Raw genomic sequence first — 21,228 nt, forward strand, 5'->3', positions numbered from 1 at the left:
TTCCTTTCCTTACTGGGCTACTTTCCCTGTTGGAGCCCTTGCTTTTTGCTTTTCCAACCATGGTTGTAGCTCAGCTAGAACTGTAATAATAATAGTAAAATGGTGTGTCATTCACCAGCCAGAAGGAAATTAGGTTTGAATGAATTCTTTCCTCGCTAATATTGAATAGTGTTTATTGTTTACTAAGTAATGAACCACAATGTCATTTATACAATGGATCCAAATTTCCTAGCACTGTGATTTGCTGTAATTTCGTATCAGGAAAAAGACGCAGTTTTTCACCTGATGACAAATCTCTTTTCACACCAGGATTATCTGCAATTTGGTCAGCAAACCACAAAAATGTTGCAGTAATTCTGACGGTTAATCTCTTTTCACACCAGGATTATCTGCAATCTGGTCAGCAAACCACAAAAATGTTGCAGTAATTCTGACGGTTAATCTCTTTTCACACCAGGATTATCTGCAATTTGGTCAGCAAACCACAAAAATGTTGCAGTAATTTTGACGGTTAATCTCTTTTCACACCAGGATTATCTGCAATTTGGTTAGCAAACCACAAAAATTTTCAAATTGCAGTAACTCTTAGAAGCCCTTCAAAACATTAAGAAACTAAAGGGGCACTCAGTAGAGCGCAGACCTACACCACGGGAGCTTATTTCTCGACCTTAACCTTGATTTTTTACCTTAACATATAATGATTGTCGTGGATTATCATACACTCAAATATGAACCAACCTTGACCTTTGACCTTATCATATAATGATTGGCGTGGATTTTCATACACTCAAATATGAACCAACCTTGACCTTTGACCTTATCATATAATGATTGACGTGGATTTTCATACACTCAAATATGAACCAACCTTGACCTTTGACCTTATCATATAATGATTGGCGTGGATTTTCATACACTCAAATATGAACCAAGTTTGAAGTCTGACAACGATGTCCACACTTATGGCTGATAACGTGAATTCGACATTTTGCTTAACCTCAACCTTGGCCTTCCAAAAATTTAATCATTCCCAGCTTTTTAAATAACAGTTAATCCCTGCAAGTTTCATTACTCTACGATTAAAATTGTGGCCAGGAAGGTGTTCACAAACAAACACACATACACAAATAGGGGAAAAAACATAACCTCCTTCCAACTTCGTTGGCTGAGGTAAAAATGTTGTAGATGTTGAAATATGTTGGATCTTTGCCCTTGTAGGCATTAATGGAGAGTACAGTACTGATAAAAACAGTCAATTTACCTGTTCCTATCACTGATTGATTAGTCTTTAACCCTTTTACCCCCGGGGTATTTGGAAATTTCCAACCCTTAACCCCCAGGGGGTTATTTTCTTCCCAGCACATTTTGCAGTATATTTTTTTTAAATGGCTCTAACAGCCTTAATTTTTGTCATAGAGAGGTCAGGTTGGTCTCATTCTCTTGGAAAATGCCTGAATTTTCTCAAAAAATTATCAAAAAATATGAAAAACAAATTTTTATAGCATTTATTTGCAAGGACGTACCGGTACTTCCATGGGGGTAAAGGGATGGCTTTTGTGAAACGTACCAGTACGTCCTTTGGGGGTAAAAGGGTTAAAATCCATCATACCACATACATGGCAGACATTGTAGGATTATGAATTTAATTTTATTGCTCAATAAAAAAAGAACGCCATATTTAAGTAATATAATCATTATCTTCCACGCCTATTAACGCAAAGGGCCTAACTTCACCAGTCGTCTGTATCTTGAGCTTTTAAATCGATACATCCCCATTCTTCATCGCCTACTTCACGCTTCATAGTCCTCAGCCATGTAGGCCTGGGTCTTCCAACTTTTCTAGTGCCTTGTGGAGCCCAGTTGAACGTTTGGTGAATTAATCTCACTTGGGTAGTGCGAAGAGCATGCCCAAACCATTTCTATCTACTCCTTACCATGATCTCATCCACATACGGCACAATCGCTCTTATGGTTTCATTTCTAATCCTGTCCTGCCATTTAATTCCCAATATTCTTCTGAGGCCTTTGTTCTCAAATCTTGTAATATAATACCATCTTCAAATCCGTAACACTAACACTTATCTGACCCATGGATATTTGGTAAATATTCAACATGACACGAGATCAGAAAGAAAAATTAAGTATTTGAAACAATCCTTATGAGAAATTGCTGAGAGAATCTTCAACCTTTGATTTTTAAGGAGTTGCAATGCTGTATATTGAATTGTATGTACCATAATTAATTTATTTAAAATAAAGCTTTTCGGTGAACTGGCTAATCTGTTATTTCTATAAACTTTGATGTTATTAATTTTCTCTTGAAACTTTGCTCATATTGATATTTAGTACTAAAAGAAGTAAAATATATCCCTTTGTTATCCTTTTTAAGGCACTCTGGTCTCTTGGTTTAGTATTGAGATAATCTAGCGGTTAATGGGAATAATGGTGTCTATGTCACATCTGCTTTTATCATTGTCTTTAGGTCGGTTCGGCTAAGTAAAGTTGGCTCTTTTGTTTACCTCACCGGGTTATGTTAAAAGTATTTGTCTGTAATAATTCTAACAATGTAAAGTAGTACAGAAGGTGTAGGGGTGAGGGGAGGATAGTCGTAGTAGGAGGCAGCAGTCGGGTGTAGATCGGCACCTCGTAGTTCCGGGGGATGTTGGAGAAGGAGAGGTCTAACTGGTGAGGGACCTCTGGTCGTGGTTCTATCATGCCCCAGTTACTATACCGACACTCATTAGAGTGAGCGAGCTGGGTTTATTCCTGGCAGTCCATGCATCTTTTTTTCTCTGGTATATTTAGCAATATCTATGCCTTAGAAATGGTGCTTTAAGGAGCATTTCACGGAGCGACACAGGTCCCTCGCCCAGAAATAGATTTTTCCTTTGTCAAAATCCCTTTTTTAAGTAGTCTTAACCAGAATCCTATGCCTATGATTTCCAGCTAAAAAACTCAACAAGTATTATTATTATTATTATTATTATTCTTATTATTATTATTATTATTACTACTAGCCAAGCGACAACCCTAGTTGGAAAAGCAAGATGCTATAAGCCCAAGGGCTCCAATAGGGAAAAATAAATCAGAGAGGAAATGAAATAAGGAAATAAATAAACGATGAGAACAAATTAACAATAAATTATTCTAAAAAAAGTAACGACGTCAAAACAGATATGTCATATATAAACTATAAAAATGTTTATGTCAGCCTGGTCAACATAAAAACATTTGCTGCAACTTTTAACTTTTGAAGTTCTACTGATTCAACCACCCGATTAGGAAGATCATTCCACGACTTGGTCATAGTTGGGTTTCATATGAAATAGATATCAGTTTATTACAGATATCGTTTTGCTTACTGTATTATGTATAGTTTTATTATAATGTTTTTTTAACAACGTAACAAATAAACATGGATATAGTCTAAATCGAAGCCTCTGAGGCGAGTACAAACTAACAGACTAAATCGCTAAACTTTAATTCGCTATTCTTTAAATCGCTATTCTTCGTAGGTCCAAATTGGACTTGCAAGCAAATAAATACCATAGTAAAAGTTAATGATAACACTAAAAGGCCATAAAACGTAAGTGATATAACCTAGATGACAGAGTACCAGATGGGCAAAATTAACTAGAATATTTACCGAAGCGAACATAACCCAAAATGGCTGCCGATACCTCGGCCGGACAATCGCTTCCAAAACTAAAAACCACCATATTGGAAACAGAACAAATGCCCGGTACTGTCAAAAGCTGCCAAAACAAACTATGGTACTTAACATTGGTAAGGGTGAAGTATCAACGTCAGTCATGTTGAATTAACGACAATCACTTCGAAAAACACTGGGCAAAAAACTTATCAACTTTGCGGTCAAGTCCAAAACAGAAGGATGACCTGGTGAGCGCGAGTGGTAGGTGTCGGTATGGTATCCCAACTGTATTCTCTAGGGCCTGTCACGGCCCTCCCCCTTTGATGAAGGGATTATCTAAATGGGAGACAGCCTGTGAATAGTGTTTTACAAACGCCCTTTTTAGATATACGACACCAACAAGGTGCTCGCGCGAGGGTTGTAACCTCTGCATTCCATGCTTTTAATTTTCTCTGGTATATTTGGAAGATTTATATCAGAAAAAGTACAAAGAAGGACTTTTTCGCCGGGCGTCACAGGTCTCTCCCCAGAAATAGATTTTTCCTTCGTCAAAATCCCTTTTTTATCTTATCTTTATTTTTAGTTAGATTTGTGTTTGTATCTGCAAATGTTATTTTAGTCGTATTTTAGTTTGACGACCTTTTGTATAACTACACCTCTAACTCATCCCCAGAAGCATTCAACTACTGTAGAATAAGCTAGATTTTAAGCAAGATTATTATTATTATTATTATTATTATTATTATTATTATTATTATTATTAGCTAAGCTACATACCCTAGTTGGAAAAGCAAGATGCTATAGTTCCTTTCCTGGCTGGATCAATGTATAATTTGCAATGCACACAACGCATATCACTACTGATGACTTTGCACAAAGCTTTGTTTAAGTGATCTACAAGAATAGCTACAGCTATTATTATTATTATTACTATTATTATTATTATTATTATTATTATTATTATTATTACTAGCCAAGCTACAACCCTAGTTGGAAAAGCAAGATGCCATAAGCCCAAGGGCTCCAACAGGGGAAATTAGCCCAGTGAGGAAAGGAAACAAGAAAAAATAAAATATTTTAAGAACAACACCACCCCCAAAATAAATATTTCCTATATAAACTATAAAAACTTTAACAAAACAAGAGGAAGAGAAATAAGATAGAATAGTGTGCCCGAGTGTACCCTCAAGCAAGAGAACTTTAACCCAAGATAGTGGGAGACCATGGTACAGAGGCTGTGGCACTACCCAAGACTAGAGAACAATGATTTGATTTTGGAGTGTCCTTCTCCTAGAAGAGCTGCTTACCATAGCTAAAGAGTCTCTTCTACCGTTACCAACAGGAGATTAGCCACTGAACAATTACAGTGCAGTAGTTAACTCCTTGGGTGAAGAAGAATTGTTTGGTAATCTCAGTGTTGACAGGTGTATGAAAACAGAGGAAAATATGTAAAGAATAGACCAGACTATTTGGTGTATGTGTAGGCAAAGGGTAAATGAACCGTGACCAGAGAGAAGGATCCAATGTAATAAAATATTGCATATTTCTCTTATATATGGCACAATGTATGCAAGCTGATTCCTTAGTGTGTTACAGTTTTCTTATCAAGTGAAGTTGAATCTTCTATAACTGTTGTGGTTTTCTTACAGAACTTATTTATCATAGTGTTTGAGACCTACATAATCTTTGCCAACGTAAAAACTAATGTTTAACAAAACTTGGTGCTAAAACCTTCAGCAGGAGTTATTACAATTTATACATACATAGATATACCAAGGCACTTCCCCAATTCTGGGGGGTAGTCGACATCAAACAAATGAAACAAAAAAGGGGACCTCCCCTCTCTACGTTCCTCCCAGCCTGACGAGGGACTCAACCGAGTTTGGCTGGTACTGCTAGGGTGCCACACCCCACCCTCCCCCATTATCCATCACAGATGAAGCTTCATAACGCTGAATCCCCTACTGCTGCTACCTCCACGGTCATCCAAGGCACCGGAGGAAGCAGCAGGGCCTACGGGAACTGCGTCACAATCGCTCGCTATTCATTCCTATTTCTAGCACGCTCTCTTGCCTTTCTCACATCTATCGTTCTATCACCCAGAGCTTTCTTCACTCCATTCATCTACCCAAACCTTGGCCTTCCTCTTGTACTTCTCCCATCAACTCTTGCATTCATCACCTTCTTTAGCAGACAGCCATTTTCCATTCTCTCAACATGGCCAGCCACCTCAACACATTCATATCCACTCTAGCTGCTAACTCATTTCTTACTCCCGTTCTCACCCTCAATACTTCGTTCCTAACCCTATCTACTCGAGATACACCAGCCATACTTCTTAGACACTTTACAATTTATAAGTAACTTTTATATTATTCTCTGTAATTTTTTTTACAATATGGCTCTCTTGAACAGTGGAAAATTAGACTAACATTCCCTTCTTATTTTCAGATTTGAATCTACCTCGCTACAAGTTTGTCGTCAACATTGTCATCGGAGAACAGCGCGGCGAGGGTGTTAAAGTATCAGCCCGGTGCCTTTGGGATGCTGATACAGACAACTATGCATCAGACGTCTTTTTGGCAGTAAGCGTTCCATAGCCAAGTCGTTAAACAGTGCTATTTTTGTATTGCAGTTTAGAGAGGAGATGTATTTTCATCTTGGTACTTGGTGGAAATTGAGTTTAATCATGAATAACTGGAATTAATATATAATAATTTAGTAAAGAACTTATAAATTTTACCATAATTTCCGTGAATCTTACCGGAGACTCTATGCTATACCATAACTTGAATAACTGGAATGAAAAGTAATGCCTTAATGAGACTAAATCTTTATATAATTTCTTTGTCTTACCTGAGAGTCGCATGCTATTTTTCCAAATTAGAGTTGAAAATTGTTGAAATAATAAGAATTATCCCTTATCAATCTGATAGTCCATCTTTTACTAGGTAAGAAAAGCTGGCCTACGGATTAGGTGTGGCCTAGCATCATCTTACACATAACCCCATTAGAATAACATTTCTTTTAGAGTCTGGACATTTGAGAAGTTGCTTTGGTTTTATCTGTGTATTTTCCACTCATGGATTCTATGGTTGGTATTCACTAAACTGTTTACTGGAGAGGTTAAGGCTGTGGCTGACATTCTGGTGAGCGTCTCTTCATAATACCGGAACTGCAACTAGACACCTTTAACCTTTTAGCCTTTAGATCGTCATCGTGTCTTATCGCGCCAATGTCGAACCCATAGGAGGTCATTGTCCTCCTCTCTGGTCTTGATCTGAGCAATTACGGCCCAGTGGGTACCCTCGAATGATGCGTTCCATTGTTTGTGGTGTTGCCCCACATGGTCATTCAGGGTTGCTGTCTAATCCCCATTTGTGGCGGTTATCTCCAGTTTTGCCACCTTTTACCCTTATTGTTATTATTATTATTATTATTATTATTATGGATAACGGGGGAGGGTGGGCTGTGGCACCCTAGCAGTACCAGCTGAACTCGGTTGAGTCCCTTGTTAGGCTGGGAGGAACGTAGAGAGTAGAGGTCCCCTTTTTTGTTTTTGTTTCATTTGTTGATGTCGGCTACCCCCCAAAATTGGGGGAAGTGCCTTGGTATATGTATGTATTATTATTATTATTATTATTATTATTATTATTATTATTATTATTATTATTATTATTATTACTAGCTAAGCTACAACCCTAGATGGAAAAGTATGATGCTATAAGCCAAGGGCTCCAACAAGGAAAAATAGCCCAGTGAGGGAAGGAAAGAAGGAAATAAACAAACTACAAAAGAAGAAATAACAATGAAAATAAAACAGTTTAAGATCATTAACAATATTAAATTAAATCTATCAGATATCTATCATCATATTATTATGTAGATCTGGGGTTGCTGAATCCCTAAATAGAGATCTAGCTAAAATTATGGGGAATGAAGTTAAATCCTAACAAAACTCAAAGTATGATTGTAAGTAGGTTAAGGACAGTGGCTCCTCAACATCCGGATCTCAGTATTGATAATGTTTCTTTAACTTTGTATGACTTTTAAAATTTTAGGTGTGATTCTCGACAGCCAATGTACTTGTGAGAAACACATTAGGTCTGTGTCTTCTTCAATTGCACTTAAAAATTGGCTTATTGAGAAAGTCTTTCAAGATTTTTGGTGATCAATCTGTTCTGAAGAAGTGTTTTAATTCTTTCCTTCTACCTTGTTTTGAGTATTGTTCTCCTGTCTGGTCTTTAGCTGCTGATTCTAATTTTAATTTGTTGGACAGAAACTTACAGTCTGTTACCGGTAAATTTCTTATTCTTGATCTAGATATTAATCTTTGGCACTGTCGTTCAATTAGTTCATTATGCATGTTGCCTAAGATTTTTCATAATTCTGACCATCCTTTACATTCAGGTCTTCCTGGGCAATTCCATCCTGTTAGTAATACTAGGCAGAAAGTTAATTCTAATAGCCAGGCCCTCTCCATCATGAGACTCAATACTACACAGTATTCTAGAAGTTTTATTCCAGCTGTGACCAAGTTGTGGAATGATCTTCCTAATCGGGTAGTTGAATCAGTAGAACTTCAAAAGTTCAAAGTTGCAGCAAATGTTTTTATGTTGAACAGGCTGACATAAGTCTTTTTATAGTTTATATATGACATATCTGTTTTGACATTGTTACTGTTTTTAGAATGATTTATTGTTAATTTGTTCCCATCATTTATTTATTGCCTTATTTCCTTTCCTCACTGAGCTATTTTTCCCTGTAGCCCTTGGGTTTATAGCATCTTGCATTTCCAACTAGGGTTGTAGCTTGGCTAGTAATAATGATAATAATATAAACTATAAAGACTACATAAAAAATTGTTTTGACGTTACTGTTTTTAGAATCATTTATTGTTAATTTGTTCCCATCATTTATTCATTTCCTTATTTCCTTTCCTCACTTGGCTATTTTTCCCTGTTGGAGCCCTTGGGCTTATAGCATCTTGCTTTTCCAACTAGGGTTGTCGCTTGGCTAGTAATAATAATAATAATATAAACTATAAAAACTACATAAAAAAACAAGAGGAAGAGAAACAAGATAGAATAGCATGCCAGACTGTACCCTCAAGCAAAGAGAAATCTAACTCAAGTCCTTCCTGGTAAGGGTTGTTCCACTGGGCAAGGCTTTGGGCTGGGCAGTGCCTCATTGGATTGCCATCGATCACTTTCCTGCCAATACTCTAGCCTGTGAGCAGTTGCCCAGATCAGTTCTATTCCATTCACTGTTGCGAATCTTTTGTGGGATTTCAGTCTTCGCCTTTAGAAGGATCCTCGTATGAATGTGTTCCTAACTGTGATATGACTGGCATTTTGGTGAATTTCCCACTGGACGTTGCTTACCTTTAGTTGTGTGGTTTTTGCTGTATGGTATGCAGGATTATTTGTTTTTTACAGTACAGTATTATGTTCAGTTAACATCAAAATTTAAGTTTCACAATTTGTGTTCTTTTTGCGTGTCAAATAATACACTTGTTTTTTTTTTTATTTCCTAGTTTTTATTGGTTTAGCAATACGAATACGTAGATTTTAATTACTAATTAAATCTTACAGTCATACAGTGTTTTTGATAGTTAAATACTGTCAACATATTTACTTTCTGAAGCTAACAGTTTTTCTGTTTAAGATTATTTTCTCTTGAGAAATAATGAGACATTGTTTCGTGTAATTTTCTTGAAAAGAATGGTAATAGAAAGGATTTTCCGATACAGTTCGCTAAGACCAATATTATTTGTAATTTAGCAAGGTTTTTTAAGTATGCCAGTATTTTTTTTTTAATATATATATAGTGAAGAGAGATGCATTTTCATCTTGATGGAATAAGTTTAATCCTGAATAACTGGAATGAAAAGTAATGCCTTAATGAGATTGTATATTTTTATACAATTTATGCGAGTCTTACCTGATAGTCGCATGCTATTTTTCCAAATGTATATTTTTATATAATTTTTGCGAGTCTTACCTGATAGTCGCATGCTATTTTTCCAAAGGAGAGTTGAAAATGGTTGAAATAATAAAAATTTTCCCTAATCAATCTGATAGTGCATCTTTTACTAGGTAAGAAAAGCTGTCTTGAGGGTACAACTCGGGCACACTAATCAATCCTATTTCTCTTCCTCTTGTTTTGTTAAAGTTTTCATAGTTTATATTGGAGATATTTTTTTAGTGTTACTGGTCTTTAAGTATTTTATTTTTCCTTGTTTCCTTTCCTCACTGGGCTATTTTCCCTGTTGGAGCCCCTGGGCTTATAGCATTCTGCTTTTCCAACTAGGGTTGTAGCTTAGCAATTAATAATAATAATAATACGGATTAAGTGTAGCCTAGCATCATCTTACCCATAACCTCATTAGAATAACATTTCTTTTAGAGTCTGGATATTCGAGAAGTCGCTTTGGTTTTATGTGTATTTTCCACTCATGGATTGTATGGTTGGTATTCACTAAACTATTTACTGGAGAGGTTAAGGCTGTGGCTTTCACTCTGGTGAGCGTCTCTTCATAATACCGGAACTGAAACCAGAAACCTTTAACCTTTTAGCCTTTAGATCTATTTTATCGTGCCAATGTCGAACCCACAGGAGGGCGTTGTTGTTTGTCTCTCCGAGGTCTTGATCTGAGCAATTAGGGCCTAGTGGGCCCCCTTGTAGGATGCATTCCATTGTTTGTGATGTTCAGTTGGTGACTATTCCCCATTTCATTATTATTATTAATATTACTAGCCAAGCTACAACCCTAGTTGGAAAAGCAAGATACTATAAGCCCAAGGGCTCCAATAGGGAAAAATAGCCCAGTGAGAAAGGAAATAAATAAATGATGAGAACAAGTTATCTCCAATTTTGTCTGCTTTTACCCTTGCTCTCTTTAGTTACCCAGTCCTTGGTAAGGGTTGTTCTGCTGGGCAGGCCTTCAAAACTGTTCTTGTTTTTTCTCTATTATTGTTAACCAGTGAGTTCATATACATCAAAGTTCACATCAAATTCTCCTCTTGCTTATTTGGTAATCTTGAATTTTTATTTGAAAGATCAGTATCTATGTTGGACATTTGCTCAGACCTTTAAGAGATATACTGGGAGAAAATTGTAATACCTTAAACTTGAAAAAACTTATAGAGTATTGGTTTATATCATAGCTTTAAATAATTTTATTAATTCATTTTTTTTTAATCCTTTTAATCCCTCCTTATTTTGCATTTAGATATTATTGTATGAAAGTTCTGTGATTGGTTTCAGAAGTTAAAATAACAAATGTGAGAGTACGGACATGGTTGCCTTTGATGCCCCAGTGCTCGGCTTAAGGCCTAAATTTTTATAATTCAATTCAGTGCCTCATTGGAAGGCCGTTGGTCTCTTTCCTGCCACTTCTCTAGCCTGTGAGCAGTCCCCCTGATTGGTTCTCGAAGAGTCTCGGTTACGGTTCTTTCCCTTTGCCTACACAGACACCGAATAGTCTGGCATATTCTTTACAGATTTTCCTCTGTCCTCATACACCTGACAACACTGAGATTGCCAAACAATTCTTCTTTGCCCTAGGGGTTAACTACTGTACTGTAATTGTTCAGTGGCTACTCTCCTCTTGGTAAGGGTAGAAGAGACTCTTCAGCTATGGTAAGCAGCTCTTCTAGGGGAAGGACACTCCAAAATCAAACCATTGTTCTCTAGTCTTGGGTAGTGCCATAGCTTCTATACCATGGTCTTCCACTGTCTTGGGTCTAGTCTTGGGTAGTGCCATAGCCTCTATACCATGGTCTTCCACTGTCTTGGGTTAGAGTTCTCTTGCTTGAGGGTACACTCGGGCACACTTCTATCTAGTTTCTCTTCCTCTTGTTTTGTTAAAGTTTTTATAGGAAATATTTATTTTAATATTGTTACTATACTTAAAATATTTTATTTTTCTTTATTTCCTTTCCTCACTGGGCTATTTTCCCTGGGCTTATAGCATCCTGCTTTTCCAACTAGGGTTGTAGCTTAGCATTTAATAATAATAATAATAATAGTACATATTTGGATATTTTAAATGTTATATAAAGTAATTTACATTATTTTTTAGTAACAAAATTGCTAGTTCTTAAGCTGGTTTTGTCTTTATCTGTCTCTTCAACACAGATGATTACTTATTTTTCTATTTTTTCTATTTTGGGGAAGTATATTGCAAGTGTCAAGTTGTTTGCTTACTAAAATTTGAATAGATATAAAGTTAACATTGAATATTAATTTTATATCTTATGTACTATAGTTACATGTTATTTTTCAATATGTGGAACAGTTTTCTTAAGTACTATGTTGGGTTTGATGCTAATTATACTGTACAGAAATGGTCTGCATTTCATTATCATTATTATTAAATGCTAAGCTACAACCCTAGTTGGAAAAGCAGGATGCTATAAGCCAGGGGCTCCAACAGGGAAAATAGCTCAGTGAGGAAAGAAAACAAGGATAATTAAAATATTTTAAGAACAGTAACATCATTAATGAATATTCCCTATAAAAACTATATAAACTAGAGGAAGAGAAATAAGATAGAATAGTGTGCCCGAGTGTACCCTCAAGCAAGAGAACTCTATCCCAAGACAGAATAAGACCATGGTACAGAGTCTATGGCACTACCCAAGACTAGAGAACAATGGTTTGATTTTGGAGTGTCCTCCTAGAAGAGCTGCTTACTATAGCTTAAGTCTCTTCTCCCCTTACCAAGAGGAAAGTAGCCACTGAACATTTACAGTGCAGTAGTTAACCTCTTGAAAGAATAATTGTTTGGTAATCTCAGTTTTCTCAGGCGTATGAGGCCCTGGCTCATATGCAGGCTACTTTAGTAGTTTTATACTAGTTGCAAGCCATGTGCCATCCATAGTATGTTCCCCAGTCATGTCTTGTGCCTATTCTGATGGGCTTTTGACCTTATTCTTGAAGAGTAAGATCTTATAGCGATGAAGGAGGTAACGGAAATGGAGAATGTGGGAATTTTATTATATTTCACATTATAACTATTTTATACGTTACTTTATCTATGGTAAGCAGCTCTTCTAGGAGAAAGACACTCCAAAATCAAAACATTGTTCTCTAGTCTTGGGTAGTGACCTAGCCTCTGTACCATGGTCTTCCACTGCCTTAGGTTAGTTCTCTTGCTTGAGAGTACACTCTGGCACACTATTCTAATCTAATTTCTCGGCACACTATTCTAATCTAATTTCTCTTCTTGTTTTGTTCAAGTTTTATAGTTTATATAGGAAATATTTCAATGTTACTGTTTATAAAATACTTTATTTTTCCTTGTTTCCTTTCCTCACTGGGCTATTTTCCCTGTTGGGGTCCACGGGCTTATAGCATCCTGCTTTTCCAACTAGGGTTTTAGCTTAGCAAGCAATAATGATAATTCTGTATGTACATTATCAGTAATGGTGTGATTAATTTGTCTTTTTTGGGCTTAGGCCATGTCGTGCTGATGGAACTTCCACCAGGACGACATGGCTCTTCCACCCAAAAATAGATTTTTCGCTACTCTCAAAATCCGTTTTTTGGGCTTAGGCCATGTCGTGCTGATGGAAGTTCCTTCGTTGGTAGCTTCCTAAGTTATATGTGACTACAGTGATATATCCCAGAGAATTTACCGAAGGTACCCAGAATTCTAACTCCTGGAGCGAGTATCCCTTAAATCTCTCCAAGGGATATCGCGTAAGGGCGTATCTTGACACGTCTCATAGCTATTTACACCCCAAATAGCCTTTCGTTACGAGAGGGAATGTGGCAAGAAAAAATAGGAGAGTCTTAGAGAGGTAAACACTCGACTCTCCTAATGTACTGTAAAATAGTTTATCTTTCTTTCGTCCTGATGGAAGTTCCATCAGGACAACATGGCTCTTTCACCCAAAGATAGATTTTTTGCTACGCTCAAAATCCGTTTGTTAGATTTTAAAATCTTATGCCTGATCTGAGTATTCTTTCAGTTGACATACGCCGTTAGTGGGAAGTATGCAGGCTTCTCCAGTACAATAAAGGTTTCTTTATTACTGTTCATGCCTGTTCCTTTGCCATGCATGTGTCTGTTCAACTCCTCACTTATCCTCCTCCTTAGATTCCTAGACTGGGTTAAGATATCTATGGTTATCTACGTATACGTCACTGATTATACACGATACCTTCGGATAGTCGTGCCGGGGGTTAGAAGCCCGTTATACATACATACATATATCAAGGCACTTCCCCCCAATTTTGGGGGGTAGCCGACATCAAACAAATGAAACAAAAGAGGGACCTCTCCTCTCTACGTTCCTCCCAGCCTGACAAGGGACTCAACCGAGTTCGTACTGCTAGGGTGCCACAGCCAACCCTCCCCCGTTATCCACCACAGATGAAGCTTCATAACGCTGAATCCCCTACTGCTGCTACCTCGTGACGGTAATTCTCTTGTAATATCACTCACAGAATTATTATACAGTAGGAAGCTGGCGAAAGGAACTTCCATCAGGACGACATGGCTATCTCACCCAAAAATAGATTTTTCCTACGTCGAAATCGGTTTTTTGGTCTGTTTGTGTGGTAGCATAACTGTGTTCAGTTTGCAGTTTGTTGTATCCCAGTCAGTGTGTAAGAGGGTGTCTTGTTCTCATTGGAGTGCCTTTTCTAGCAAGACAGACTGGTTCATCTCTGTCAAGTTAATTTTCTGGGATACAGTATTATTTTTAGGTCTAAAAGATTTTAGCATTCATTCCATTTCTGGTTTCAATTTCTTTGTATTGTGTACAGTACTAATAAACTGAATTCAGATATTTTTAATAATAAGATTTATAAAAAAGTGTAATTTTAATATGTAATTTATACATTTGGAGGAGAAAAGCAATACTGTACTTTAGGTAGACTAAAATTCCATGAAATATACCACCATCATTTCTACCATTTGTAAGATCACACACCTGGCTAATTAGTCGATCACATAGGTCACACTTATTACAATAGACTTCCGTGCCCAACCACACTTTTGAAATCCATGAGATTGAAAGTGAAGTTATTTACCCTTGGGAAAATTGATGCAATTGCTTGGCAGTCTTTACGGTTGGAGTTCAAGACCTGCTCAAGCTCTTAGTAGTGTCTACAACCTCACCATCGTTGTTAGCTATAGTCAATTCTTTTTAGTGAGGCAGATTTGCACGGATTCACAGGGGTGCCCTTTTATCTCGGAACATTTTCCTGCTCGCTGATTGGTTGGAAAAGATAATTCTAACCAATCAGCGATCAGGAAACTTTTCCGAGCTAAAAGGGCACCGCTGCGAGTCGGTGCAAACATGCCTCATTGAAAAAAATTGAGTATAGGGATGTGGTTTTTGGGTAGCCTATTGCTCTACCCGCTTAATCAACCCATTGCCTGGTTCTCCATAATCCTAGCTTGATGGAGAAGGGACTTGGGTGCTGATTATATGTACTGTATATATGATCATTCTATAGGGCATTGTCCTGTCCCTTGTCTCTGCCATTATTATTATTATTATTATTATTATTATTATTATTATTACTATCCAAGCTACAACCCTAGTTGGAAAAGCAAGATGCTATAAGCCCAGGGGCTCCAACAGGGAAAAATAGCCCAGTGAGGAAAGGAAAGAAGGAAATAAATAAATGAGGAGAACAAATTAACAATAAATCATTCTAAAATAAGTAACAACGTCAAAACAGACATGTCATATATAAACTATTAACAACGTCAAAAACAAATATGTCATAAATAAACTATAAAAAGACTCATGTCCGCCTGGTCAACAAAAAAGCATTTGCTCCAACTTTGAACTTTTGAAGTTCTACTGATTCAACCACCCAATTAGGAAGATCATTCCACAACTTGGTAACAGCTGGAATAAAACTTCTAGAGTACTGCGTAGTATTGAGCCTTGTGATGGAGAAGGCCTGGCTATTAGAATTAACTGCCTGCCTAGTATTAAGAACAGGATAGAATTGTCCAGGGAGATCTGAATGTAAAGGATGGTCAGAGTTATGAAAAATCTTATGCAACATGCATAATGAACTAACCTTTATTTGAGCCTTTAAATGAAGAGAAAATGATTGATTTCCTTGTATGGGTTTAACTGGCAAGGCCACAGGGTTTGGTCAAGTGATGCACTGTAGGTGATTATATATACTGTATGGTCAATCTTAGGGGCATAGTCCTGTCCCTTGTCTTTGCTATTCTTGAGTGACCTTTATTTAAGCCCTTAAGTAAAAAGAGAAAAGTTTGATGTCTTTGCTTGCGTTTGAGTAGCAATGCTATAAGTTCTGGTCAAGTTCCGGTTGTGGTGGATGATGTAGTAATGTCCTCGACTGGTGAACGCTAGACTGGGGGTCGAGTCCCGCTCAAACTCGTTATCTATGGTCGCTGCAACTTCACTATCCTTGTGAGCTAAGGATCGGGGATTTTGGGGGAGCCTATAGGTCTATCTGCTGAGTCATCAGTAGCCATTGCCTGGCCCTCCTTGGTCCTAGCTTGGATGGAGAGGGGCAAGCTTGGGTGCTGATCATATGTATATATGGTCAGTCTCTGGGTCACTGTCCCTTGCTTCTGCCCTTCATGAGCGGCCTTTAAACCTTTAAGTGGTGCAGTGAGTGTCTTTGCGGCATCATTTTCCCATTTTAATCTTCTGCTTGCTTTCATAAACCTTGCATTCCAGCCTCGTTTAATTTTTACTTTCTTGTGTTGGCAGGGTTTTCCCTCAGTTGCACTTTGGCACTGAAGGGTTTGGGAGTAAAAGTCAATGCAAAGTTGTCATAGATATGGCAACCATATAAGGGTTTCAGGCAAATACATTCATTTTCTAAATAAGAAGAAAAATAATGGTAAGTGGCAATATTCATGAGCAAGCATCATGGATTACTCCTTCCGCATGGGAGAAAGCTAAAGCTACCTTGACACTTGCACGATTGTGCAGTGTCATTGCAAGACATGCCATTTCAGTGGTATGCAGCGAAGCATAGTTTGCACCTTGTTCGTGCACTGTACACGCATAAGTTATGCAGTGTCTAAGCAATGTGCTGCATTGGTATGTATTGACAAGCAGTAAAACCACTTGTTTACGTATAGGTCAAGTATTGACACTCGCTGTCAGCAGTGTTCATTCCGAGTTCGCAGGTCTCACGCTTAGTTCATGCAAGCACATGGCATGAACATCTATGCGTGTCAATTTTTGAACATTTGAAAATTCTGTCTACATAACCCAGCACCCGTTACATGAAGTTTTTGATAGCTCACATCATACGTAGTCTACAGTAATTTATTGTTAAATTTGTTTATATTTGGAAACTCAGACGTTGGCCCCTCTCAACAACAGGGGAGTACTGTACTCTACTGTATTATGTTTGTATCAATGAAAATTATTACATTTTTCAAATAATCCTCGCAACTTGCGAGTTCTTAGTTTTAAGTTGTATTGTGTATACATTTTTAAAGCCTCAAGGTTGGAGTTCTTAATTTTAAGTTGTATTGTGTATACTTTTTTGAAGCCTCAAGGTTGGAGTTCTTAATTTTAAGTTGTATTGTGTATTGTGTATACTTTTTTGAAGCCTCAAGGTTGGACTTTTTAATTTTAAGTTGTATTGCGTATACTTTTTTGAAGCCTCAAGGTTGTTCTTAATTTTAAGTTGTGTTGTTTATACTTTTTTGAAGCCTCAAGGTTGGAGTTCTTGATTTTAAGTTGTGTTGTGTATACTTTTTTGAAGCCTCAAGAATTCAAATATTTTTAAATCTTTCATTTTGCGAGTTTTCTATTAGGAAATGCAGATTTTAGAGTTCTATAGTATTAAAAAATATGAGCTTGACTTACAAAGTTAGTTATGATTTTGTTTTCAACTGAGAGAATTATATTCCAGTGGAAATGGAGTCATGTACGGCCAGAATTTATTCTTGAAGTAAGAATACCTGTATATCTTTTTTTGGGCTCGAGCCATAGGATGTGTAACGGCTCCTTACGTATCCTTCCCCTTAGTGGATTAGACTGGGGTAAGGTCTGTTTGGGGTGCAGATATCTATGCTTATATTAGCATAAGTCCCTGATTATACACAATATCTTCGAATAGTCGTTTCCGGGGTTGGAACTCCGTGATACCTGGCGGTGATTCTCTTGTAATATCAATCGCAGAAATATTATACTGTACTGTAGAAGTTGCCAAAGGAACTTCCATCTGGACGACATGGCTATCTCACCCAAAAATAGATTTTTCCTACGTCAAAATCGTCAAAAGCCTTTTTTAATTTTGTTATATTAACTGACTATATTTTCAAAAGATAAAATGTTTGGTTTGATATTCAAAGAAAATTTGGTTTAGCTCTTGCTAATTATTTGAGTACATGCAGTATTCATTTGATTGCTGAGTTTAATAAGTGCCATTAATTACTCTTACTACATTTCAGGAAACCTTCTTTTGTGCTGCTGTGGTCTTTGCCATCTACTACTATTAGCTAAGAATTCATTGCTTTATACTCTAGTTAATTTGTTCATTTGTATGGGACTTAATAATTTATTTCACCTACATGTACAAATGAATGCTTTAGCTACTCATGTATAAAATTAATAGAATTATTACTGTGATTGTACAAAAAACAAACTTCATGCTAAGAAAATTAAGAATACCAAATTTCATTGAACAAGTTCTAATTTATATTTAATAGCAAACCACAAGTGTCTTTAGCCAAAGTACTTTGAGTTTGTAAAGTTGTGTAGGTACAGTAGTATGCTATTGTACTTATATATGGTATGAGTTATTTGAACTGTATTGATGTTTCGTACTTTGGTGTTATTGTAAATTTAGCTATAATCTTACAGATTTTCAGTAGTGCAATCTTTAGTTAGTATTTATAAATATTCAACTATGCACTTACAGAAATTTTTAAGCAGAGGAACTGTTCTTGTTCTCTCTCTATTATTGTTAACCAGTTGAGTTCTGTTCTTGTTCTTTCTCTATTTTTGTTAACCAGTTGAGTTCTGTTCTTGTTCTTTCTCTATTTTTGTTAACAAGTCGAGTTCTGTTCTTGTTCTTTCTCTATTATTGTTAACCAGTTGAGTTCTGTTCTTGTTCTTTCTCTATTATCGTTAACCAGTTGAGTTCATATACATCAGTTCACATCAAATTCTTTCTTGCTTATTTGGTAATCTTGACAATTTACTTGAAAGATCAGTATCTATGTTGGGCATTTGCTCAATCGACAGGAATCTATGTTGGGCATATTTTCTTGAGTGAATGGGATCTATGTTGGTTATATTCACCACTAATAGAGATCTATGTTGGGCATATTTAATTGAGTGATAGTAATCTATGTTGGGCATACTTACTTGAGTGAGGGGAACCTGTGTCTAGACTATAATTCCATCTAGAATAATCCATTTCTTCTGTCCTCAAAAAAAGTTACTTACCAACATCCATACTTTAAGCCACCAGTAGGGACTTATCCCTTGTACCCCTACTAAATAGGACAAGGTTTTGTATCCCTTACTTCATAGGACAAGTCCAGGGTTCTGCCAAACCTGAGTGCTGATTCGTACAGCCAAAATCTCATAAATCATTACAGAAAGTCCTGTGATTCGGCATTCCATTAATGCAGTTATTGCGTATAGTAGTACAAAAGTGCTGTGCTGTCCAATTACAGGTTTTGCCTTATCGCAATTGCATATTTTATATATTGACACTAATAGTGAATAAGTAAGCTGTTAGACTTGAATAGAAATTCTGCTAATATTGTTGCTGACAAAAAGTTACTAATCCAAGGTAGTGATAAATCTGGTTTAGATTTTGTTTTGTTTATTTCAAAGTCCGAAGTCCACCAGTGTTTTGTGATATTTGGTTTCATTATGTGCTACTCTCATATTTATTACAGTGTCTTATGCAATCAACGATCTTATAGGGATTTTTTACAGTAGCAACGTTTTTGTTTTTACAATTACCTATTGAAATCAGCTACGGTATAAGCAAAAAATAGATTGGGGCATTTGAGATGAATTACAAAAATGTATTTAATGTTCACCACGTTTCGTTGTCAGATTGAAATTTATCGAGTTACTGTTTATCAAATTGTTACATTTTAACCAATTACCCTTCTGTTTTATGTTGATGGAACTATTGTCTGTATTGTCTATCATCACTGTTAAGACAGAGAACTATTATTCATTATTTTGCAATGCCTGACAGTCACATAGGAGCTTCTCATTAGTCTGGTTAAGTTACTTAGTGATAGTACGTATTTTCATAGCGGTAAAATGCTTGGAATACAGTTCCCCAAATTTCAGAATGTGCCATCGATAATTGAATCCTTAAATTTCTTTACCCATATTCTTAAAGGAGCTAAATTGTAGTGTATGAATATAGTGTCAGATTAGTTTTCTTCTAAGTTTATCAATTTCTTATAATACTGTTACTGAATTACGTTAACCAGACCACTCGTTCAAAATCTATATTTGTGGAAGCATCTCCTTACCTCTTTTATAGTTTATTTTATAATTATAAAGGAGTTTCACACAATAGTTGAACATGTATACACTCCTTGTGGCTATATTATGAAATTTCTTGTTAATTACCAAAATTGGTCATAAGTTATTGTATGTTATATCTAAATAGTTGTGTGTTTGTGCTGTATATATTACAAATCATTGACTCCACTTACCATCTCTACACAAAGGGAGGAGTATAGCTAAAAAGTTCCCCGGATAACATTGCAGTCCTAAGTTATTCTTTACTCGACTCCTTTCGCAAATGACTGATCTATCTTGTGTAGTACTTGAGTTTCGAGTCTTTCTTTATATTTCCTCTTGAGCATTTTGCCCTAATCTGCACTTTGCTACTACCTCTTGTAGTTGTTTCTCTCCAGTTTAATTATACTAATCCGTATCATTCAAGAACATTTTCAGCGAGTTATCCTGGAACTTTACAAATTAAGACCTTACTCTTATCCTACTTGCTCACCATACAAATTAAGACCTTACTCTTATCCTACTTTCTTACCATACAAATTAAGACCTTACTCTTATCCTACTTTCTTACCATACAAATTGAGACCTTACTCTCATCCTACTTTCTTACCATACAAATTAAGACCTTACTTCTATCCTACTTCCTTACCATACAAATTAAGACCTTACTCTTTTCCTACTTTCTTACCATACAAATTAAGACCTTTACTCTTATCCTACTTTCTCACCATACAAATTAAGACCTTACTTGTATCCTACTTTCTTACCACACAAATTAAGACCTTACTCTTAGCCCACTTTCTTACCATACAAATTAAGACGTTACTCTTATCCTACTTTCTTACCATACAAATTAAGACCTTACACTTATCCTACTTTCTTATCATACAAATTAAGACCTTACTCTTTATCATACTTTCTTACCATACAAATTAAGACCTTACTTTTATCCTACTTTTTTACCACACACTATTAGGTTTCTTTATAGGCTTGACTATTTAGCCAACATTGCCTACATATTGAACTACAAAAACCAACCTTCAATCATATGTAGTCAAGAACTTGAGTTGGTAATTTTCTCGATCCCTCGGATCGTTACAT

General features: G+C 36.4%; 1 protein-coding gene across 1 annotated transcript in view; it reads left to right on the plus strand.

Annotated features, from left to right (window-relative positions):
• LOC137653791 (dynein light chain Tctex-type protein 2B-like) overlaps positions 1 to 20,227 on the plus strand; it is a 45,410-nt gene extending 25,183 nt beyond the window's left edge. The window contains exons 3-4 of the mRNA XM_068387440.1: positions 6,104 to 6,237; positions 18,078 to 20,227. Coding sequence (XP_068243541.1) covers positions 6,104 to 6,237; positions 18,078 to 18,125 — 182 coding nt within the window. The 3' untranslated portion in view covers positions 18,126 to 20,227. The remainder of the gene's footprint in view (positions 1 to 6,103; positions 6,238 to 18,077) is intronic.
• The last annotated feature ends 1,001 nt before the right edge of the window (positions 20,228 to 21,228 follow it).

The sequence above is a fragment of the Palaemon carinicauda genome, chromosome 14, assembly GCF_036898095.1.
Source record: "Palaemon carinicauda isolate YSFRI2023 chromosome 14, ASM3689809v2, whole genome shotgun sequence".
Lineage (NCBI taxonomy): Eukaryota > Metazoa > Arthropoda > Malacostraca > Decapoda > Palaemonidae > Palaemon > Palaemon carinicauda.